The sequence below is a fragment of the Coregonus clupeaformis genome, chromosome 7, assembly GCF_020615455.1.
Source record: "Coregonus clupeaformis isolate EN_2021a chromosome 7, ASM2061545v1, whole genome shotgun sequence".
NCBI classification, from domain to species: Eukaryota; Metazoa; Chordata; class Actinopteri; order Salmoniformes; family Salmonidae; genus Coregonus; species Coregonus clupeaformis.
This window is the reverse complement of record NC_059198.1, coordinates 8574942-8600028: the sequence shown is the minus strand read 5'-3', so window position 1 is coordinate 8600028 and position 25087 is coordinate 8574942. Positions and strand designations below refer to the sequence as shown.

The 25087-nt window shown below is 43.3% G+C and overlaps 2 protein-coding genes across 3 annotated transcripts in view; one reads left to right on the top strand and one right to left on the bottom strand.

Annotated features, from left to right (window-relative positions):
• Nucleotides 1-6289, top strand: part of LOC121568639 (liprin-alpha-3-like) — a 40809-nt gene extending 34520 nt beyond the window's left edge. For both annotated transcript variants that reach the window (XM_045221114.1, XM_045221115.1), the window contains exons 29-32: nucleotides 1444-1512; nucleotides 1787-1949; nucleotides 3027-3090; nucleotides 4935-6289. In XM_045221114.1, the coding sequence (XP_045077049.1) occupies nucleotides 1444-1512; nucleotides 1787-1949; nucleotides 3027-3079 (285 nt within the window). In that variant the 3' untranslated portion in view covers nucleotides 3080-3090; nucleotides 4935-6289. The remainder of the gene's footprint in view (nucleotides 1-1443; nucleotides 1513-1786; nucleotides 1950-3026; nucleotides 3091-4934) is intronic.
• Nucleotides 6290-9085: 2796 nt separating this feature from the next.
• LOC121551828 lies at nucleotides 9086-19150 on the bottom strand. Its single transcript, XM_041864533.2, has 2 exons — nucleotides 18870-19150; nucleotides 9086-11034 (listed from the first exon to the last, which is right to left on the bottom strand). The coding sequence occupies exon 2, from the start codon at nucleotides 11013-11015 to the stop codon at nucleotides 9408-9410; it is 1608 nt and encodes a 535-aa protein (XP_041720467.2). The 5' UTR covers nucleotides 11016-11034; nucleotides 18870-19150; the 3' UTR covers nucleotides 9086-9407.
• Nucleotides 19151-25087: the final 5937 nt, after the last annotated feature.

Below are 25087 nucleotides of genomic sequence, written 5' to 3'. Positions count from 1 at the left end.
GAACACACAGGTACACCCATCTAACCAATCAGAACACACAGGTACTCACCCGTCTAACCAATCAGAACACACAGGCATGCACCAGCCTCACCCCACCCACTAATCAAAAATGTAAACGTACAGATGAAATTGATCACGTCACTCATTAGAAGTGATTGGACGCCTTCCCCTGCTCAGATGTTGCATGCAACAACCGATGGTTGTGTGCCATGTCATCGGTTGTGTCGTCTGGGACCAGATTGCTATAACGAGTGGCGCAGCGGTCTAAGGCACTGCATCTCAGTGCTAGAGGCGTCACTACAGACCCTGGTTCGATTCCAGGCTGTATCACAACCGGCCGTGGTTGGGAGTCCCATAGGGCGGCGCACAATTGGTCTAGCGTCGTCCAGGTTTGGCCGGTGTAGGCCGTCATTGTAAATAAGAATTTGTTCTTAACTGACTAAAGGTTAAATAATATAAAATAAAAATAAATATGATGTGGATAGCAGATACTTTAAATCAAAATAAAATAAATGCTTATTGGTCACATACACAGATTTGCAGATGTTATCGCAGGTGCAGCGAAATGCTTTTCACACTTAAAATACCAATCCAGGCATTGTAAGATATGTCATGCGTCAGCAAAGCCTGGGCAGAGAAACGCGCCCATAAACTGGTTTCTTACTGCACCTGTATCTCAGTAACATCGTCCCCAGACTAACTGCTAGCTGGTGGATGACAGTTGTATCTCAGTAACATCATCCCCAGACTAACTGCTGGCTGGTGGATGACGGTTGTATCTCAGTAACATCATCCCCAGACTAACTGCTAGCTGGTGGATGACGGTTGTATCTCAGTAACATCATCCCCAGACTAACTGCTGGCTGGTGGATGACAGTTGTATCTCAGTAACATCATCCCCAGGCTAACTGCTGGCTGGTGGATGACAGTTGTATGTCAGTAACATCATCCCCAGGCTAACTGCTAGCTGGTGGATGACAGTTGTATCTCAGTAACATCGTCCCCAGACTAACTGCTGGCTGGTGGATGACAGTTGTATCTCAGTAACATCATCCCCAGACTAACTGCTGGCTGGTGGATGACAGTTGTATCTCAGTAACATCATTCCCAGGCTAACTGCTGGCTGGTGGATGACAGTTGTATCTCAGTAACATCATCCCCAGGCTAACTGCTGGCTGGTGGATGACAGTTGTATCTCAGTAACATCATCCCCAGGCTAACTGCTGGCTTGTGGATGACAGTTGTATCTCAGTAACATCATCCCCAGGCTAACTGCTGGCTGGTGGATGACAGTTGTATCTCAGTAACATCATCCCCAGGCTAACTGCTGGCTGGTGGATGACAGATCTCAGGCATGCAAGTGAAACTGATAGCACTGTATATCAAATAAAGTGACTAACCTGATTCTTATCTGTACCCCCCTCTCTCACATCTCTCCTCTAGGCCAGACAACTCCTAGAGAAGGAATACAACTCCCTCATCTCTATGGGAACAGAGAGAAGACCAGATGAGGTATTAAAGAAAACAGTACGCTTAGTTCAGAAATTATGTGAAGACAGCATTTTCCCCCCCTCATAAAAGTCATTCTTTCTAACATGATATTATGACAATGTTGGCAGACATAACCTTTTTCTATTCTCTCTCTCTCTCCCCCTCTCTCTCTTCCCCCTCATAAAAGTCATTCTTTCTAACATGATATTATGACAATGTTGACAGACATAACCTTTTTCTATTCTCTCTCTCTCTCCCCCTCTCTCTCTTCCCCCTCTTTTCTCCCCCCCGTTAGGATGGGACTAAGACGTTCACCCGCTCCCCTTCCTGGAGGAAGATGTTCAGGGAGAAGGACCTGAGGGGGGTGACCTCGGACTCGTCGGAGACCCTGCCTGCTAACTTCCGTGCCTCCGCCATCTCCACGCCCTCCGTGACCCTGAGAAAGGTTCAGAGTGACGGTGAGTAGGATGACCACTGACCTCTGACCCCTCCCTTTGGCCACGCTCTCAGTTTCCTATGTTCCGCTTCTTACACCTCCAGGGCTATTCTTCTATTATCACTCAGAAGGTCACGCTTTGGGCAATATATGACCCCTTAAAACTCTGGATAACACATATTTACATATTTACTATGGGCTAGTTATACTCAGGGCTAGTATCGATAATGACACTTTTTTCAATTGGATAGCTGGGATTATGTACTGATCCAATGTCTGACCAGGCTTATCATGAGTATAGGTTCAGCACCATGCAGATATCACAGAATATAAACTAGGCAGTCTGATTTATTAATAGATAAAAACAACATTTGTCTTGAGGCGGTTTGCATGTTACGTAAGAGAAGAAATGTAAGACCAGTGTCACATGTGAGTATGTTCCGATGTACCCCATTCATAGACGCTTACTAACTTTAGCGCCGATTGACGATAGTATTTTCTGTCCGGTAGAGTTTTGTTAAGAACCCCGACGCTTGCTCTAAACGTTAACATGCATCGCTTGCGGTACAGTTTTGGAAACATAAGGAACTGATCTTTCATTTCAGTGAGAAATCATTTTCTAAAAACAAAAGGTTACATTTCTACACACCTTTATAGGATTAGGGTTCCCACACGGCCATGTTTCCAATGTTACAGCGCTGTTTTGTATTTGTGAAATTATTTTGATGTGATATGAAAGTAGAGGGCTTTATGTTTCTACAACCGTATCACAATTGAGAATCGAATCACGTTTAGATGGAGTATCTGGCCATTTTGCCTCTAAACAGAACATGTAAGGTCCTTGGACTATAAGGAGTAACGTTGGGCTCCTTTAGTCCATTATTGGGCTAGTTCCAACGCTGATGGCATTAGCTTGGATATTCATATGCTAAACCTCCTTCATATGGCTCGCTCCTACAGGACACAGCAGCTTCAGAGGGCAAGGCTACAACAATTTCCTCCTCCCACGACTTTATAATAGTACATCATGGAAAAGTTCAACACTATTTAGTCATTATTTTTATGATGTTTCTCTCTCTTTCTTCTTCTTCTCCCACAGTGAACTCTGGGCCTCGCGGTGAAGCAGCCTCAGTCAGGACATACTCTTGCTAAGAGACATGGAGGTGAGAAGCCCTCAACCAACATATTAAACACACATGTAGTAGCTAGTTAGAGTTCTCTCATGGTTTGCCTTCAGGCATGCCAGATAGCTTGCACATGTGCGAATTGAAGTGGCTCGACTTGTTTTCGAGCTACATTGTTTGTTGTGGTGTTGTGTTCTGAGCTTTGGTTATATACAGTGCCTTCGGAAAGTATTCAGATCCCTTGACCTTTTCCACATTTTTCTAGGTTATAGCCTTATTCTAAATTTGATTAAATTGTTTTTTTCCCTCATCAATCTACACACAATACCCCATAATGACAAAGCAAAAACAGGTTTTTAGAAATTTTAGCTAATTTATAAAATAGAATAAACTGAAATATGACATTTACATAAGTATTCAGACCCTTTACTCAGTACATTATTGAAGCACCTTTGGCAGCGATTACAGCCTCGAGTCTTCTTGGGGACGCTACAAGCTTGGCACACCTGTATTTGGGGAGTTTCTCCCATTCTTCTCTGCAGATCCTCTCAAGCTCTGTCAGGTTGGATGGGGAGCGTTGCTGCACAGCTATTTTCAGGTCTCTTCAGAGATGTTCGATCGGGTTCAAGTCCGGGCTCTGGCTGGGCCACTCAAAGACATTCAGAGACTTTTTTCTGAAGCCACTCCTGCGTTGTCTTGGCTGTGTGCTTAGGGTCGTTGTCCTGTTGGAAGGTGAACCTTCACCCCAGTCTGAGGTCCTGAGCACTCTGGAGCGGGCTTTCATCAAGGATCTCTCTGTACTTTGCTCCGTTCATCTTTCTCTCGATCCTGTCTTGTCTCCCAGTCCCTGCCGCTGAAAAACATCCCCACAGCATGATGCTGCCACCAGCATGCTTCACAGTAGGGATGGTGCCAGGTTTCCTCCAGACGTGACGCTTGGCGTTCAGGCCAAAGAGTTCAATCTTGGTTTCATCAGACCAGAGAATCTTGTTTCTCATGGTCTGAGCGTCTTTAGGTGCCTTTTGGCAAACTCCAAGCGGGCTGTCATGTGCCTTTTACTGAGGAGTGGCTTCCGTCTGGCCACTCTACCATAAAGGCCTGATTGGTGGAGTGCTGCAGAGATGGTTGTCCTTCTGGAAGGTTCTCCCATCTCCACAGAGGAACTCTAGAGCTCTGTCAGAGTGACCATCGGGTTCTTGGTCACCTCCCTGACCAAGGCCCTTCTGCCCCGACTGCTCAGTTTGGCCGGGCGGCCAGCTCTAGGAAAAGTCTTGGTGGTTCCAAACTTCTTCCATTTAAGAATGATGGAGGCCACTGTGTTCTTGGGGACCTTCAATGCTGCAGACATTTTTTGTTACCCTTCCCCAGATCTGTGTCTCGACACAATCCTGTCTCGGAGCTCTATGGACAATTCCTTCGACCTCACGGCTTGGTTTTTGCTCTGACATGCACTGTCAACTGTGGGACCTTATATTGACAGGTGTGTGCCTTTCCAAATCATGTCCAATCAATTGAATTTACCACAGGTGGACTCCAATCAAGTCTCATAGCAAAGGGTCTGAATACTTATGTAAATAAGGTATTTCAGTTTTTTCTTTTTAAGACATTTGCAAAAATATCTAAAAACCTGTTTTTGCTTTGTCATTGTGGGGTATTGTGTATAGATTGCTGAGGATTTTTTTTTGTTAATCAATTTTAGAATAAGGCTGTAACGTAACAAAATGTGGAAAAAGTCAAGGGGTTTGAATACTTTCCGAAGGCACTGTAATTGTTTGTGGGTGAGGTCTTTAACGGTGGGCTTGGTTCATTGGTTGGTGGGGATTTGGTTTGAGTGAAGTCAGGAGGGCAGTGGTGTGTGAGAGTAATCCTGTGTTTCTCCTCAGGGCCATGGTGACTGGATCACGACTGGACTGCCCTCCTCTCATTCATTCACAGGAGGAGAAAGCAGCGGAAAAGCAATGAATATATACATTTATTAAATATAAATCTATTGGTCTGACCATTCTGCAATAACAGTGGTAAAGAAGAAATGACGAAGATGGAGAAACAACAAAGGGAAAAGGACATGAAGAATGTATGAAATATTGACAGGATCTATATTGTACGTACATGGATGGAAGGGTAGGATGAGGCAGGAAGACTGTTTTATCTCTCTCTTTGTTCCGTCTCAATATGTGGTTGTGTGATGTGGAGTTGTGTGCTGAGGAGGAGGAGAGGAGACTGGTATCCAGTGTCACCCATTGTGGCTCTCTATCTGTTAGTTTCTATGGTGCTGTCAGGGGTTCCCCTAAGTTGGTTAGAGTGGTGCAGTAAAATCATGTCCCCATTCAGGCCGCCATCTTGGCTCCAGCCACATCAGAGGGGCAGCAAGCCGCTCCTCTACTCATGGTTTATCCATTGGCACCTTGAAAGCTGAGAGGCTCTAGTGTAATCTCTTTTGAATTGAGTCTATTGTGGAGATCAAAGACCGGGCCACAGCAGTGGAGATACGATGGGATGGGGGGCCACAGCAGCGGGGATACGATGGGATGGGGGGCCACACAGAGGCATTGTGTTAAATGGCTGTGATGTCATTTAGTAGTTTGTAGCTATCCACTAAAGCCAGGTAAATTAGAGTGGGGGGACATGTTGTTGAGGCCAGGTTACATCCTGCAGTTCTAGTACAAAGCCCAGGGTAATGGCTTTCTGGATGTGGTGGACTTTACGGCTCTCATCATCAGCTCAGGTTCATTGGGTGCCCCTGAAAGACGAGGGGAAAGATAGAGGTGTGACGAATGAGAGATAAAACAGTCAAAGTGACCAGAAGAAAAGAGGATGGAGACGATTCATATACTGCACGCAAGCCATAACAGAAACCAAGACAGGAAGGATGATAAGCAGATCCAGGAAGAGAGAAGAAGAGACCGTTGGAAGTCAAGAAAAACCTTTAGCTTCTGTGTTATGATGCATGTCAAACAACCAAGATGACAATGAAGTCAACTTTGGGGGGTGAAGATGATACACATATATCTGTAGAAATCAAACCTATGAGGATGAAAGCCTGGGGAACAATTTGTAAAATGTGTGTATTATTATTTTTATTTTTTATGTTTTTATGATAACTATATTTATTTTCGTTATGTATGTATGTATTGAATAATTGTATGTACATGTTCATTTAATACTTAATTCTGACTAATTTACAGTGGGGAAAAAAAGTATTTAGTCAGCCACCAATTGTGCAAGTTCTCCCACTTAAAAAGAAGAGAGAGGCCTGTAATTTTCATCATAGGTACACGTCAACTATGACAGACAAATTGAGGGAAAAAAATCCTGCAGTGCCAGACATGTCCCCCTGCTTAAGCCAGTACATGTCCAGGCCCGTCTGAAGTTTGCTAGAGTGCATTTGGATGATCCAGAAGAGGATTGGGAGAATGTCGTATGGTCAGATGAAACCAAAATATGGAGAGAAAAAAACTAAACTCGTCGTGTTTGGAGGACAAAGAATGCTGAGTTGCATCCAAAGAACACCATACCTACTGTGAAGCATGGGGGTGGAAACATCATGCTTTGGGGCAGTTTTTCTGCAAAGGGACCAGGACGACTGATCCGTGTAAAGGAAAGAATAAATGGGGCCATGTATCGTGAGATTTTGAGTGAAAACCTCCTTCCATCAGCAAGGGCATTGAAGATGAAACGTGGCTGGGTCTTTCAGCATGACAATGATCCCAAACACACCGCCCGGGCAACGAAGGAGTGGCTTCGTAAGAAGCATTTCAAGGTCCTGGAGTGGCCTAGCCAGTCTCCAGATCTCAACCCCATAGAAAATCTTTGGAGGGAGTTGAAAGTCCGTGTTGCCCAGCGACAGCCCCCAAAACATCACTGCTCTAGAGGAGATCTGCATGGAGGAATGGGCCAAAATACCAGCAACAGTGTGTGAAAACCTTGTGAAGACTTACAGAAAACGTTTGACCTGTGTCATTGCCAACAAAGGGTATATAACAAAGTATTGAGAAACTTTTGTTATTGACCAAATACTTATTTTCCACCATAATTTGCAAATCAATTCATTAAAAATCCTACAATGTGATTTTCTGGATTTATTTTTCTCATTTTGTCTGTCATAGTTGACGTGTACCTATGATGAAAATTACAGGCCTCTCTCATCTTTTTAAGCGGGAGAACTTGCACAATTGGTGGCTGACTAAATACTTTCCCCCCCCACTGTAATTTGACCTAGTTTGAAAAGTAAATATGAAACATGAAAAATGGTCATTAAAATATGCTACTGTATGTGTACATTTGGAAAACAAATTGTCTTATGATTGAAAAAAAATATTAACGACGAAGATGATAATACAAATTGAAAATGACACCTGCAACATAAACAATAATGATGATGATGATGATGATGATGATTAAAAGACAAAATAAAGTGTCTTGTGGTACTACACATCATCCCAAAGTGTCTTCTCACTTTGTGTATCTGGGGTTGGCACGTGTGTAGACAACAGGAGAGTGTGTAAGGGGAAGAGAGGCATTGGTTTGTGTATTTGTGAGAAGCATGCTCAGTACTTTAACTTGGATTAGCAAACACAACGTGCCATTGGAACACAGGACTGATGGTTGCTGATAATGGGCCTCAGTACGCCTATGTAGATATTCCATTAAATATCAGCCGTTTCCAGCTACAATAACCATTTACAACATTAACAATGTCTACAATGTATTTCTGATCAATTTGATGTTATTTTAATGGACAAAAAAATTGCTTTTCTTTTGAAAACAAGGACATTTCTAAGTGACCCCAAACTTTTGAACGGTAGTGTATATACTGTATGTGCATATGACAGAAAGATAGACAACACACACTGATAGATCACACCATCCACACTTGCCGGATGAGACCATTATACATAAAAATCATGATAAAATAAGTTATAATAGTTTATCTTTTACTTATGGAATAAGAAACAGGCCTTTACAATATACATACATGTATTATAAAAAGCCAGATGTATAAATATGTTGTACTGCATATACTATACAGATCCTTTATAACAGCTTCTTTGTGATTAGAGTGCAGAGTTCAAACTGCAAACTGAGTTGAATGGAATTCTTCAATGATCTAATGATCTAACTACAGGGAGAGACAGAGATATAAGGCTTCTGTGGTTGTCACACTGCTGCATGGTTTCTATTGGTCAATCAAATGTTCTGATCACATATGATTGGCTACACTGTAAATGGACTGTTGCTCCCATGACAACAGTATGGGCATCATGATGACACCCACCATTGTGCTCACAGTATACATGGCTCCATTCTCCTCTCTATCTTACTATTAAAGCACTCAGTGATAATATTCTCTGTGAGACTTCACAAAGGAGGACTGGGGATGGTCATTGCTCAGTATGGAGTGTTGAGCAGTATCAGGCTAAATCATTAGGTGGTGCCCCTTCCTTCCTCTCCCATTCAGAGCAGAGGCTGGAATCATGTAACAACAACAAACCTATCATTCCACATACCTTACTCTATAAATATACATAGGTACATACTTTCATACATAAAAGCATACTGTTCACATATTGTACACATATATAAAGAAATATATTAATATCAAACTCATGCTTACATACAGTATTACTCAGCAATAACATGTATGATATGAAAACAATTATGAAACAAACAGTACTTTTCTAAAATCACTATTTTGATATGATAGTTTTCCCTAAGTTCTAGTGTTGAGGTTCATTTGTTTTTGTGTAGTCACTCGCACTGAGCCCGTGATGGGTGGTGGGGTTGTCTCACCTACACTCTTAAAAGAAAGTGCTATCTAGAACCTAAAAGGGTACTTCGACTGTCCCCATAGGAGAACCATTTTTGGTTCCAGGTAGAACCCTTTCGGTTCCAGGTAGAACCCTTTTGAGTTCCATGTAGAACCCTTTCCGCAGAGGGTAACCCCAAAAAGGGTTCTACCTGGAACCAAAAATGGTTCTCCTATGGGGACAGCCGAATAACCTTTTTGGAACCCTTTTTTCTAAGAGTGTAGCTATCAGAAGATGAATGCACTAATGTAAGTCGCTCTGGATAAGATTGTCTGCTAAATGACTAAAATATCATTAAATGTTGTGGGATTCAGAGAGAGCTATTAGTAAAGATAGAGAGAGGAGTGAGAGTGAGGGATGAGAGGAAGACAGACTGATAGGCACTAGTCCATGAAGAGAGGCTCGTCAGTCTAAGAGCAGAGGCACCCTGGCCTAGAAAGTAACACTTACTGTCTCACTGACATAACATCCAATGTCCCAAGCATTATCTGTGCTAACATTTCTTCCACATTATCCTCTCCCTTTCCACCTCTCCTCCATCTCCTGCCCTCACTCCCTTCCTCTGTAGTGCCTGGTTACTCTGGACAGTAGAACACACACGCAGGATGAGTTGATGCGGACCCACCTCCAGCCCTGCAGACCTCTGTTGTCAACAGTGAGGGCTCGGACATATGTGTCCTTGGCCTTACACTGACTCACCCACTGCCTGATATCCACGCCCCGGCAGCTGGCCCCGGACACACCTATGGCCTCTGTCCCTGTGCCCGCTGCCGAGGGCCCTGCCCCCCCTGCCTCCCGCTGCGGCCCCCCGCCCCTCTGCTGCCCCTCCTGGCGGCAGCGAGTCTCATAGAAGTACTGCTTAAGCAGCCCCTTGACCGTCTTGATCTCTGGCACGATGTTGACCGTGTGACCCTTATCGTCGATGACCGTCGTCTTGTCCGTCACCCACACGCTCTCCGACTCGCACACCGGCATCTCACCCCGCCTGGTGTGGGACAAGTGCGAGCGCTTGTGCCTGTGGGCGGGGCGAGGGGGCTCCCTAGCCCCCCTGAGAGTGTCCACCCAGCTCAGCGGCACGCTCCCGTCTGTCTCTCTGTCCCCATGGCCCTCCATGTGTCCGTCTGCGTCCGCCACCTCCTCCTCCTCCTCCTTGTCGTCTCCTTCCATGGGCAGCATGCCTGACTCCAGCATGAGGAGGAGGGGTGGGTGCTCTGGAGGAGAGGCAGAGAACAGGACCCGCGGATGTGCATCTAAAAACACCAGCTCTTGCTTCTCCTGTAAACCTCTCAGACCCAGACCCAGCCCTAAACCTAGTCCTACTTCCATTCCTAAGCCTTCCTCTGACAGCTCCGGACCTTTCTCAGCCCCTGCCCAAGGAGCACCCTCCCTCCCCTCCTCTCCCCTGTTATCACTGCTCTCTGTCCTAGCCTCTGCTCTCTGCGGGGCCCTCTGACTGGAGGGATCTGGCCCAGTTTGACTGTGGTGTCCAGCAGTAGTGGAAGGTTTGTACGTTTCCACCACAGACATGTTGGGAGGTCTGAGATCCTGTTTATCGGTCCTGGGGTCTAGAGAGTGATGAGGGTTTTCCTTCTGAGCCATGTCTGTAAAGCTGCTGTCATCACCAGCTCTACTGCTGTCTGATTTATAGTCCACTAGTACATAGTTCTCCTGGGAGGGGTAGTCCTGACGACTGCTGCCATTGGTGCTCCCGAGTTTTCCTCCATCAGTGTTAGAATATTTATTTAAACCGACGCTGTTTGTATTTTCTGTATGAAAATTGCTTTTTGATAGATAACTTTGTTGTTTTCGCTTCCCTTTCAAAGTTTGCACCTCCTTTTTAATTATGATGTGGTTATTGTAGTCTTTCTTGACACCCATCATGCTGAGGTGTTTTGTACTGTCTGCTCTGCCAGAATCAGCAGTCAAGTTGTAGTCCTTGAGTGAGGCATTACTGTGGGAGTTGTAGTCCACAGAGGCCTGAGGAGCTGGAAGTGTGGAGTAAGATCCGGAGCGACTGGAAGAGTCATCCATGTCCTCTGTGTGGTTGTCCAGGCTACTGCCGGGCTCCATCATCGCAGCAACAGTACTGGCCACAGGGCTGTGAGGGAAGGGCAGGGCCGAGGCAATCACCATGGCAACCAGGGGAAGCCAGTGCATCACTCCCAATACGTATCAACTGATGGAGTGACGGGTATGGGGAGAGAGAGAGAGAAAGAGAGAGAGAAATTGGGTTAAAACAGTGTTCAATACAGTAAATGTGGCACTCTCATAAAAAGGTAAAACAAACCTTTTTACTGGTGCTATAGAAGTGTAGAGGTAGCTTTATAATCTTAGCAGAACTCATGGAACATGGGGAAAACTGCAGCAAGCTCAGTTTGTCCATGTGAGGAGACTGTGGAACAATGGACATGCAGCAGAACTGATCCCCTGCCTGCCCGGTTGGCTGCCTGGTTGGCTGCCCGGTTGGCTGCCCGGTTGGCTGCCCGGTTGGTGCCTGGTTGGCTGCCTGGTTGGCTGCCCGGTTGGCTGCCCGGTTGGCCTTTAGATGGAGCCTCTACAATCCTGCTATGTGTGTAGACTGTGGGTCATACATTTCACAGCCAAAGGAAATTAATTACAACTCAAGCAGTCATAATGCGGCCTTAGGTTTTCGAAAGGCTTTTTTCAACTTTTAAGGGCATAAAACATCAAATGTTTGTAGTTGCAGTTTGTCCTCTGTGCACGATCTATGGTTGTGTGCGAAGTAGTCCCTTAGGTCAATTCTATAAACAGATGTGGTTTACATTTACATTTTAGTCATTTAGCAGACGTTTGGTGCATATCAGTTTGCAAAAACATACATGTTGCAGATGAGTAAACATGCAAGCTTTGATCCAATAAATGCCTTGTGGCAGAAAATAAGGAATTGCACAGTAATAACTGAACTAATCACTTAATTGTTGTTGTGACAGATGCTTAACCTAGACTGGGAAACATTAACAAAGAGAAAGCAGAAATACTTGAACAACAGCCTATTTTTCTTTTCAAAAGCTCCAGCAAATCCTGGCCCTTGGCCAATTCTCTGAAAGTTTACATCACAACCTCCTTTGAATACAATGATGACTGATGAGTAATACCAGAGAGACCTTTAACCAATTCCCTGATCCTCTGTCCTCTCACTCACACCTGCCACCAGAGGGCAAAGCAGACCATCACATTCAGCATTTTCAAGATAATATGGTACTACAATAATAATCTATTGATTGAGCGTCAATGTCATATTGGTATGTCAACTATGGCATTTGATTGGCAGTTTCATGTAAGAGTGTAACATTAAGGATTTTTTTTTAAAGAACATTCTACTCCAAAATGTAATTATGTTCTCTTCCTTTGAAACTCTTCTGAAAATCTAGGACAGTTTCCTTTTATCTCTTGATCTCAATGACATCACCAGCCAATTCTATATGAACCCCAAAAATAATTTAGCTAGCGTAAAGTTACTGTATCATAATTATTACATACATCAACAGATGTACGATCTTAATTTGAGCCAGTTTGCTACAGCAGGAAAAGTATCCTGCAGCAATAGGAAATGTAAATTATTGTGTAGATTATAATTATCCTGCAGCAACAGGAAATGAAATTATTATGTGGATTATAATTAATTGACATTTTTGTAGGGATTGATGATTTTCCCTTACGGAAAATGTAAGTCTGAAATGTCAAAGTGGAAATTACAAACTTCAGAAGCCTTTTTAAACCTCAAATACACTACATGTTTTTAAATGTCCTGCATTGCAGGAAAGTTCTCCTGCAACAGGGTGATCAAATTAAGATCCTACGTCTGTATTAATAGGGTTGGCTCATAGAATTAGTTAGAGGACACAACATTGTATCTGTCCCATTATGGCGTCTGTGAAAGCATGGGCAGCTCCATTGAGGCCATCTCCATTTTGAAGTAGTTAATTGTCCTCTTCTACTACGTCTGAGTTGGTAAACAAACTGAAAAGGTGCATACTGTCACCATACTGCCACCTGGAGTGTGTTGTTTGAACAGGTATAAAACCAAGGTTGGTGATTTACTGTCACCTGCACTTATGGAATGTTTGCTCACTAGTATAATTCATTGGCTGCTCCCTCCTGATGACCTGGATGGAATCATGTGATCCTTCCTTAACCCATAGGAAGTCCCACCTAGTTGACTACTTCAAAATTGTAAAAGTCCTCACTGGCACTGCCTATGTTAAAACCGGCTTTTGGGCACTAGAGTCCTCTATCTCTATGGGTTGGCTACACTTCCAGGATTACAAACTAGCTAGCTAGTTACCTGGGAGGTTTCTCTGAAGATCTGATGAGAATTTGAGGAAGATATGTACTGTAACTTGTTGTAACTTGTCACTCTGAACTTGTCACTCTGATCTTGGCAGAAGAAGAAGAAAAAAGTTGTTGTTTTTCAGTGGCGCAAATGATTTAGCAGCGACTATGCTCCGCTGTTAAATGAATACAGAGGAAACACTGATCAGTACAGCAACATATGCCTTCCTCTGGTTCTCTTTTTGTCTGATGAGGCCTGTTCCGTATGTGGCATATCGTGATGGTGTCACACATCATCTAGGACTAGTCAACCATGATTATGAGAATTCCTCTGGGAGAGCATGTGGCCTCCACCCAGAAAAAGATGAACTCACTTCCAAGGCTGAGTCAAATGTCACTTCTATTTATCTGTTGTTGTGTGAAAAGGGGGAGGATATTTAGAAAGAGTTAAAAAGGTGGAATGCTCAGAATGTCTGTGATGTGGGTTTACTGCTTCAGGTGTCCCCAGACCAGACAACAGACTGAGAAAAGGGGAGGGAGAGACTGAGAAAGGGGGAGGGAGAGAGAGATAGAGAGATGGGGAGATGGGTTCGATTCCCACGGGGGGCCAGTATGAAAAATTAAAAAATAATGTATGCACTCACTAACTGTAAGTCGCTCTGGATAAGAGCGTCTGCTAGATGACTAAAATGTAAATGTAATAGAGAGAGAAGAGAGAGAGAGAGAGAGAGAGAGAGAGAGAGAGAGAGAGAGAGAGAGAGAGAGAGAGAGAGAGAGAGAGAGAGAGAGAGAGAGAGAGAGAAAGAGAAATGACAGGAAATTCACTACACCTGACCACACCTGGGACACAATGCAGTAGTGATTAGTGGAACAACCAAGGACATTAGATTACACATCAGCCATACATTTATGTTTGCATGCTGTGGGCCTCGTTCCCTGGTGATACGTAAATCGCATCAAAGGACTCATTTCCTGTTTTCTCTTATTGGTACAGGGCCATCCGTAAGTTCGTAAACGCAAGTGTGCTGTGTGCTGTGTGCAAATAAAGTGTCCTGAAGTGCCATTCTGGGTTCTGGTTAGTTCCAGCCCAGGCAGGTGGTGAGCTGCAGCAGAGCACTGTCAATTATAGATGAACATGCAACAAACAACACAGACAGAGACAGAGACAGAGACAGAGACAGAGACAGAGACAGAGACAGAGACAGAGACAGAGACAGAGACAGAGACAGAGACAGAGAGAGAGAGAGAGAGAGAGAGAGAGAGAGAGAGGGGGGGGAGACAGAGACAGAGAGAGGTGAACAGCAGTCAATTATTCAATCAGTGGCATTATGATCCCCATGTATGTTTATGAACAGGTTTATTCTGAAAAATTGGATCTAAGGCTGTGTGTGTGTGTTTAGTGGAAGAGCTGGTTGTAAGATTTTCTGAAAACACACACCAGACAGGCAGGCAGACACACAGACCATATGAGCGAGCGGTGTGTGGCACAGGAGCTCTTCATCATCATGCTCCATTTGCTACAATGACACGCGCCATTTACACTCCCTGCATGGCCAGACAAGGACCTCCTCACTCCTCAGCTGTCTGGACAAGACCCAAACACTGTCCCAACTAGCAAATCTCAAACCATCTCACAAATTAATAGACAACCCAATCCCCCAAACGAACACACTCGGTCTATAGAAAAAACATCCCAAAACCACAAATCCAAAACTATAAGAAAACATAAGACTTTCACAACTAACTTACAAAACCTTCAAACATTATTGAAACGAACAATCCAAACCCCAAATGCTGTCAAAACAAACCATCTAACCCCAAACCAAAACACTCCACCAAGTTCCTACAGAAGACCAAACTGCCCAACAGTTCAAAAACACACTCATTTTTTAAATTAACTTCAAATAAACAGACAAAACGTAACACTATTACAACAAAGTCATAGGTACAATTTACAGCTAGGCCTAAATCTCACAAATAATCCTGGTGATTAGGGATAGGTGCCTTATGGTTGTTGGTTTGACTTATCTTTTAGATGGTTACCTGAGAAGTATATTGTGGGTCTGAAATGACAAAGAATGAGTGAGAGAGAGGATGAGAGAGGAGTGAGACTGGGAAGCTAGAGTTAGTCTGGGAGGCTCTGTTAGGAAACAGTGAGAAGAGAATTCCATAAAGCTGGCTCCACACCTGGCAGTGGCTACTGTGCAATTATCCTGTTAACAACTATTTATTTTATTTATTTATTTCACCTTTATTTAACCAGGTAAGCCAGTTGAGAACAGGTTCTCATTTACAACTGCGACCTGGCCAAGATAAAGCAAAGTAGTGCAATAAAAACAACACAGAGTTACATATGGGGTAAAAAAACATAAAGTCAGAAATACAACAGAAAATATATATACAGTGTGTGCAAATGTAGCAAGTTATGGAGGTAAGGCAATAAATAGGCTATAGTGCAGAATAATTACAATAGTATTAACACTGGAATGCTAGATGTGCAAGAGATTATGTGCAAATAGAGATACTGGGGTGCAAAAGAGCAAAATAAATAACAATATAGGGATGAGGTAGTTGGGTGGGCTAATTTCAGATGGGCTGTGTACAGGTGCAGTGATCGGTAAGGTGCTCTGACAACTGATGCTTAAAGTTATTGAGGGAGATAAGAGTCTCCAGCTTCAGAGATTTTTGCAATTCGTTCCAGTCATTGGCAGCAGAGAACTGGAAGGAATGGCGGCCAAAGGAGGTGTTGGCTTTGGGAATGACCAGTGAGATATACCTGCTGGAGCGCAGACTACGGATGGGTGCTGCTATGGTGACCAATGAGCTAAGATAAGGCGGGGATTTGCCTAGCAGTGATTTATAGATGGCCTGGAGCCAGTGGGTTTGACGACGGACATGTAGTGAGGACCAGCCAACAAGAGCGTACAGGTCACAGTGGTGGGTAGTGTATGGGGCTTTGGAGACAAAACGGATGGCACTGTGATAGACTACATCCAATTTGCTGAGTAGAGTGTTGGAGGCTATTTTGTAAATGACATCGCGAAGTCAAGGATCGGTAGGATAGTCAGTTTTACGAGGGCATGTTTGGCAGCATGAGTGAAGGAGGCTTTGTTGCGAAATAGGAAGCCGATTCTAGATTTAACTTTGGATTGGAGATTCTTTATGTGAGTCTGGAAGTTGAGTTTACAGTCTAACCAGACACCTAGATATTTGTAGTTGTCCACATACTCTAGGTCAGACCCGTCGAGAGTGGTGATTCTAGTCGGGTGGGCGGGTGCTAGCAGCGTTCGATTGAAAAGCATGCATTTAGTTTTACTAGTGTTTAAGAGCAGTTGAAGGCTACTGAATGATTGTTGTATGGCATTGAAGCTCGTTTGGAGGTTTGTTAACACAGTGTCCAATGAAGGGCCAGATGTATACAAAATGGTGTCGTTCTGCGTAGAGGTGGATCTGAGAGTCACCAGCAGCAAGAGCGACATCATTGATATACACGGAGAAAAGTGTCGGCCCAAGAATTGAACCCTGTGGCACCCCCATAGAGACTGCCATAGGTCCAGACAACAGGCCCTCCGATTTGACACACTGAACTCTATCTGAGAAGTAGTTGGTGAACCAGGCGAGGCAGTCATTTGAGAAACCAAGGCTATTTAGTCTGCCAATAAGAATGCGGTGGTTGACAGAGTCGAAAGCCTTGGCCAGGTCGATGAAGACGGCTGCACAGTACTGTCTATTATCAATCGCGGTTATAATATCGTTTAGGACCTTGAGCGTGGCTGAAGTGCACCCATGACCAGCTCGGAAACCGGATTGCATAGCGGAGAAGGTACGGTGGTATTCGAAATGGTCGATGATCTGTTTGTTAACTTGGCTTAACTAATCCCCTTCATGTGTGGGTAATAACCTGGATGTCCATTTGTCCGTCTGAGATCATGCATTCTGTCAAGGCCCAGACCAGTCGAGATAATCATATATCTTTGGAGTCAACACGTAACCTTATGGACATGTGTGTGTACTGAAACCATCCGTCCATAGACCACATTAGACATTGCAATGTGTGGACTTCACCATAGCCTAACTGTGACAGAGGTCAACTTCACGCCTGTGACACCTGCTGTGGGTAGAGCAGAGGAAACACTCCAGCAGCTTAATGTTTTGTCTTTGTTTTTCTCTCTCTCAGTATGGCCTGAGACTGAGTAAAAGCCTTGCGCTCACGTGTGTTGAGCATGTAACAGTGCTTAGCTGTCCTACTGTGCAAACAGCCCATTAATTACGGTTCTATGATTGTGTCATTCCATGCTTTAGTCTAACTGGGTATCTACCCTGGCCTCTCTCTGGCCTTGGCTCTGTGTACAGATCTATCAGTTCATATTTCCACACACCACACACACACACACACACACACACACACACACACACAAACATACACAGATGTAGGATCTTAATTAGAGCCAGTTTGCTACAGCTGGAAAATAATCCTGTAGCAACATGAAATGAAAATTATTAGGTGGATTATAATTAATGGACATTTTTTGTAGGGGTTGATACATTTTTCGTTAGGACACACACACAGACACTCCACACACCCCACACAAAAAACACACACACACACACAGCATAAACTCAGATGAATATGCAAGGGGCCTGTGAAATCTAATCAGGCACTGACCCAAAGGATAAGTGACAGTCAATCTGATCATAGGAAGAATGGACAGCAGCAGTGCAGTGTGAATTAAGCTGTCTGCCAGAAGGGAGCCTTCATGAAGGAAACATTCCATATGGTACCATGTTCTGACTTAATCGTAGGTGCAAAACCCATAACGTTTTCCTTATGCATTTAACCAACTGAAGCTGGTGCACATGATATTATTTACATGCAAAGGGCCACGTTTGCACGGCATGTTAAAGGCATAATCTGGAAGATTTCCTGCTGTTCTTTGGTTATTTTTATTTCAATTAATGATATACCCATTGATTCTTGAAGAATATAATTTATTCCTTTATTTATTTATTTAAATTATATTTATTATTCCTCATTAGTTTAGTATAACTGTCTTCTTACTCCATCACAACACAAAATATAAGGTTGTAGGCCTTATTTATTTCAGTAAACAAACAATGTATTGCTACAAAATGTTTTAAACTATCATGCATGTAATAGACTGTCAGTACTTGCATTCAAAGCTCCCACTATGAATATGAGAGTGGTTACATTTCCTAAACCCCATCGCTCAGCTTCCTACCAAACCAAGTGCGGATCTACTGTTGGGCTGAAACACATACTCAGGATTGTGGCTTTAATGCACTCCGCTACTGGTAAATGGACATAATCATAGTAGTCTAATATTTCAGGGACATTATGCACTTAATGCCATGAATTACTTTTAACATAAGAGGTGAGCAACCATTAAAATCTCCAAAACTCCCACAAAGTAGCATATAGGCAAGATTTCAGTAGATAATGGATCAATTGGCCTGATGACCTGTCAATTTGTGTGATCTCTAGCATACATATCGGTAGCCTATTCTCATATCTGAATAATTGTGAAAGAAAAAAAACTGTGATGGGGAATTATATTAGGCTATACAATAATGCGCTGTGGCAAACTAAACAGTAGGCGTATTAACCGAAAGTGTCCATAGCTCGTGTTAATCAATATGCAAACAAATTAACATATACATGAACTGCAGTTTGTAATAAGAACACAAGTACATTTTTACCGTTTAGGTGAGATCCGGACAACGCGTCCTTCCAGTTGACAACACATTGGTTATAGGCTAATGGTCCGAGAGAGTTGGCGAAGTGGTAAAACTCTCAATATTGGTTTAAATGAAAAAGTTACGTTTTCATATTCAATTCAAATTAACTTCCCACGACACAAAAAAAGTTTTCCTTCTATCAGTTAGCCATGTCAGTTTGAATTAAAGAAAACAATTTTAAAAAACGATGGGAAGAAAAAATAAATAGCGCAAAAACAGCTCCGTCCTAACCGCGCTTTAAACAAGACAGACAACGCGAAGCTTTAAAAAAAAAAAAAAAAAAAAAAAAAAAATCCATGCATGATTCGGTCAAGATCTCATCATCCTGACGTTGTTCTTCATATTCCATTAAAAGAGGAACTATAATTTATTTCAATTGAAGTCGACATACGCAGTAAACTAATCGATGTCTCTATAAAGATTGGCAGCGAAGCGCTGCGGTCCGTTTAGGCTACGTTGGGATCAAAAAAGTTTGTCAAATTCTTCCCAGTTCTCAAAATCTCCGCCTGTAGCCTAAACGCGAATAGCTTCTGGTTGCTAGTGGAGCGGAGGAGAGGGAGGACAAGACGGGGCGAACGAGTTTTTTGAAAGGGGTAAAGGACAGAGGGGGAAAGAAAGCACAGAAGAAAAAACAGGACGAGGAACATCTGTGAGAGGGATATCGAATGCCAAGTTTTCTCAAGACAAAATGTATAGCCCCAAATAGCCTAACTGTTTTTTATTAGGTGTAAAGAAAAACATTATAGATTTAATAACCAATATTTAAAATCAATCCATCAGGTAGGGCAATTTAAGCTATGATTTACCTTTACCTCACCCTTCCTTTCCCTGGGAAATCATGAGGATGACTCCTCAGTCGAGCTAGGCCTACTGTCTAGTACATATAACACATCATAACCTACCCGTAAATACTGTACCTAATCAGAATTTGAGGTAATTGGATGACGTGGGACATTTTGGGTGGATGAGTATGAGTCTGGTTAACTAGTACATATAACACATCATAACCTACCCCTAAATATTGTACTTAATCAGAATTTGAGGTAATTGGATGACATGGGACAGCTATCTTCTGATTGTTTGAAGATAGCTGACATATAGGAGACCACATTTCTAGCATACTAGGCTACTGTCTAGGTCTTTAGGCCAACGTTTAAGGTTTGACAGACTCAACAACAAACTGGTGAAGACGAAACCATGGCTGAGAGCTGAGACCTAGGCTACTGCGAAGAGAAGGAAATTCAATGTAAACGAAAAACATTGGAGTTATGACAGACAGTTCATCTAGATGGGGCTTCGCACCAGCTAAGTATGTAGCCTTTGTGCACTTCTTTTGACCTTGGAGAACAGCACATCCACTGAGTCGGTCCACCTTGAAGGGTCTTGTTGAAAAGGAAACCATACATTGGTAGATGAGCAGAGGAAGGCTTTACCTTTCCCTCGTGTCTGTGTCTCTCACACACTCTCTTTCTTTTCTTTACCAAGTCGTGGTTTCCATCTCACCAAAACCTTTTTTCCCTGAATGTTTAAAAAGATGAAAGGATAAGGAAAAGAATGGAGACAAAAGCAGGGAGGCTTGTGTTACAACCCTGCCCCTGTGAGACTGCTCATGAAAGACTTTTGGAATGGGAGAGATAGGGACAGAAGAGGAGACAGAGAAAGAGGGGGAGAATGAAAAGAAGTTTTCAAACTCCAACTGCTAAATGGGTCAATTGTGTATAGTGGAACTAGATAAAATGCAGAACTCACTCAAAGATGGGGGTACTTACCACTGTCAATACAGTCAGACCTAAAGGGATGTTGATATATAGCACTCTGTGACTGACTGCTACCATTTCCCCACACACACATGCGCACAGCCGCACACACTCCATCAAATACACTCAGTCTCTCTCACACATACAGGAGCAGCACTAAAATAAGATTTGGATGTTATTACCTCTTCATATCCTCACCCTCTTTGCTGTTCTTCCCCCGGTGTCTCCCTCATGGCATTCCTCCCTCTCAGCATTTAGTGTCAGTCATTGGCAGTCCTTGGAACCCTCCCACCATTCTCTCTCTGCTTCTTTGTCTGAACTTGTTCTGTGCACACTTAGATATTTCTGCCAGAGGGTGCATCAGTGAGAGAGGGAGAGCGAGAGAGAGTTAGCAAGGTATTGACAGAGATGATAATCAAACAAAGACGGTGAGAGTAAGGTCAACACACACAAATGTAGGGACAAAAGTTATTTCACTCTCTCTCCCGCTCTCTCTCTCTCTCTCTCTCTCTCTCTCTCTCTCTCTCTCTCTCTCTCTCTCTCTCTCTCTCTCTCTGCTAACTCTCTCCAAACATTCTCTGCTTATATATTTAGAGACTGTGCTGCTTAAATGCATGCCACATTTTAAAATGCACACACAGAGACTCATAAATGTCATAACATTGTGACTCTCGTGATCCATTTGTCTTTCATTCATCTCGTGTACGTGTAGCTAATTTACCTCAATAACTAACAAACGAACATAACAATAAAATCATGGTATTGCAATTTGCACCAATCCATTAACCTCAATAAACTGAAACATTTTAAACTGGAAATGTACCGACAACATCTCATACACATTCACACACCCCTAGGCTGTGTCTATCTACTTCCATGTAAACCCTAATGTTTCAGATTAAACCAATCAGTCTACCTCCCTTTCTCTTCCTCACACAAAATGTCATCAAACATGGATTTATTACTATAGCAATGAATATCCCGTCAATTTGACCTCAGCCACATATCAGTGTAATTGTGGCAATTATTGCAAATAGCCGAGCTGTCAGGGGGGAGGTTATACAGTCTGATTGTCCACACCAGAGACCATGGGCATGAAGGCAGACGCGTCAGACTTAACTTCAATTATTGAACTCACCCTTTCCCCAGGCTGTGTCAATCTTTCATTAACTCTCATTCCTTCTCCCCCTACTCTCTCTAACCCTCCCACAATCTTTTCATGTCTCTCTCCCTCTCTCTTTCCATGTCTCTCTCCCTCTCTCTTTCCATGTCTGTCTCCCTCTCTCTTTCCATGTCTCTCTCTCTCCCTCCCTCTCTCTTTTCATATCTTTCTCCCTCTATATTCTCATGTCTCTCTCCCCTCTCACTTTGTCCACTTTATCTCCTCACATCTCACTCTTCCGCCTTTCTCCTTCATTCACATTCTCTCCTCAACTCTCACTCTTACTATATCTAAACCATCTCTTCATGAGCCTCACCATCCCCCCGTTCCTCCTCTTTTTCAGACTTGGGTACGATGAGCGGCCCATGTGTTTCCAATTTCAGGCGTAATGCTCCACTCACCGCAATCTGACCCAATTAGCCAGTGACTCCTGGAAACGCCCCAGTCACCCTCACCGGCCACGCCACTACCCCGCCACCGTGGCACGGAGGTAAAGGGTCGGGTCACTGAGGGGATGGGGGGGATACTATCTGATGATGAATGTGTGACTGGCTCTGTCTGGGTGGAGGGAGGGAGGGAGGGAGGGAGGCAGGGAGGGAGGGAGGCAGGGATGGAGGGAGGGGGGAGCATCTCGCCTCGCCCCCCAGCAGTAAGTGAGCTCTACTTCAGAGGCGTCCGACCATAATGCAGACATATCTGAGGAATAATCACTCAAGCCTGAAATTGAATTTCACAGGAAAGGGAGGGTCAGAGAGGCTGTGGGATGGGGTTCCAAAACAGACCACACATAGCCTATCACAAACACACCAGTGGTGGTCGGTGCCGTTTAAGATTAGGGAGGACAATTTCTTTTTTTAATGAGCATGGCCTTATTTCTATTACAGCATATTGGATGACTGTCATTCATATTCCATTCACCCAGCTCAGTGTAACATCGATAGGTTTAGACTACTGCATGATACCTAGCCTACAAATGAACGTTTATAACATAGGTGCACAGGTTGAGAGACAAACTGGAGTAATCAAGGTGACAGACAGTGACACATTCAATACCGCCTTGCACACTCTTGCCTGCATCTAGCTGACCTAGGGTGTAATCATTAGTCCAAACGGTTTCAAAACGTTACGTTTTACAACTAAAACAAGTCTTTCTATTGGACAAATTCAAGTATTCCATCCCTGTTTTGTTCAGTTTGCTTCCGTTTATGAAACATTTTGCAACAGAATTGGTGGAATGAATACACCCCTGATCACACAGTTCACTTTCATAGCAGCCATACAAACAGCATCATCACATCTACCCGCTCTCCTCCTCTCACATTTTCCCTTCACTTGTGGACTTGAGTGCACAACACAACAGCTCTCTGTGACCAGGCGACAAAACCTTCTCCTTAATTTTTGAAGAAATTAATTTGTTCAAAACTGTTCAACTATTGTCGTTCTCTCTCTTTGAGACAACTACTCACCACATTCTATGCACTGCAATGCTATAGCTAACTGTAGCTTATGTGTTCAGTACTAGATTAATTATCTGATCCTTTGTTTGGATGGACAACATGTCAGTTCATGCTGCAAGAGCTCTGATAGGTTGGAGGACGTCCTTCGGAAGTAGTCATAATTACTTTGTAAGTTTATGGATAGGGGTGATAACCATGAGTCTCCTAGGTTTTGTATTGAAGTCAATGTACCCAGAGGAGGACGGAAAATAGCTGTCCTCTGGTTACACCATGGTGATACCCTACAGAGTGCTGTTGAGGCTACCGTAGACCTTCATTGCAAAACAGTGTGTTTTAATCGGTTATTTGGTGATGTGAATATATTTAGTATCGTTTTATCTAAAAAGGATAACTTTTTTAATGAAATTCACTGAGTCCTCCCCTTTCTCCTTTGAGGAGCCACCACTGAAACACACACACACACACTCACACACACACACACACACACACAAACCCATAAAAACATTTATACACATACTCACTCATAAAAACATTTACACACAGCTAAACGAACACAACACACACAAAGCCTTAAGTCTATATACTGTATGTAATTTTCACTTTTGGGAGAAAGTGTGGGAGAGCGAGAGAGCTAGGGGAATATTAAAAAATCAGAGTGGAGTTGGATGTAAGGAATGTCTTAATTATAGGAACAGAGGACTAACTTCAATTTAATCTTTAATGAGAAACAGGTTTGAATGGAAGAGAAACTAGAGCTGAGGGGAGAGGGGGCTCTACATTAGATTATCTGGCAACCCACGCTACAGATGTAGGATCTTAATTTGAGCCAGTTTGCGACAGCAGGAGAATAATCCTGCAGCAAAAGGAAATGTGAATTATTATGTGGATTATAATTAGGGGTTGATATATTTGTCGTAAGGGAAAATCAAGTATGACATCCCTAAGTGGAAATTACAAATTTCAGAAGCCTTTTTAAACCTCAAATACAAAGTTATCCTGCAACAGGGTGATCAAATTAAGATCTTACATCTTTATATACTGTAGTTGACAGTTGATTCTCATAAATGTATCAATGCAAAATATGATGTATCTTCATGTTCGTACCTCTATTCTATCTTTCCATTGTGCATCTCCACTTCTCCGTTATGCATACATCTCCATCTCCGGCCCTTTCTCTCCATCCCCTTATCCATCTGTCTTTTCTCCCTCTCTCTTTCTGCCAGAGGAACATTTTTACACATTGTAAACTTTACTCACTGAACGACACCCGGCAGTATAGGATTTCACAGGCAGACTTTGTATGTGAACTGCTCTGTCAATTAGCAGAGGATAGACTTACAGTGTACCCACTGCACAAAGGAAGGACTGGCCCAGTTCCACAAGCCTCTCTCCCTGTTCTGTTCCTCTGCCCCTCTCCATCTGTCAGTCCCACAGGACAGGTTGTGTGTATGTGTGTGTGTGTATGTGGGTATGTATGTATGTGTGTTTGTGTGTGTTGTAGGAGGTTTGTGTGTGTATCTTTGCATGTGGCAGAGGATGTGTGTGTCCCTGTGTCAGAAGGTGTGTCAGCCATGTGACATTGCATGTACATGTGTGTGCATACATTGGATGTATGCAAGTGTGACAGAGCAGAGGTCAGGGGTTTCTGTGAAGCGCTTACTTACATCACCCTGTCATTATCCTTATCCCTTGTACCTTGTTACACGGTCATTGTCACAGACTTGTTATTACGTCACACAAGACAGAATGTAGCACACACTGCTTTAATAACGCTTACATAGTGCTTGGTCTGTTCAGTAACAC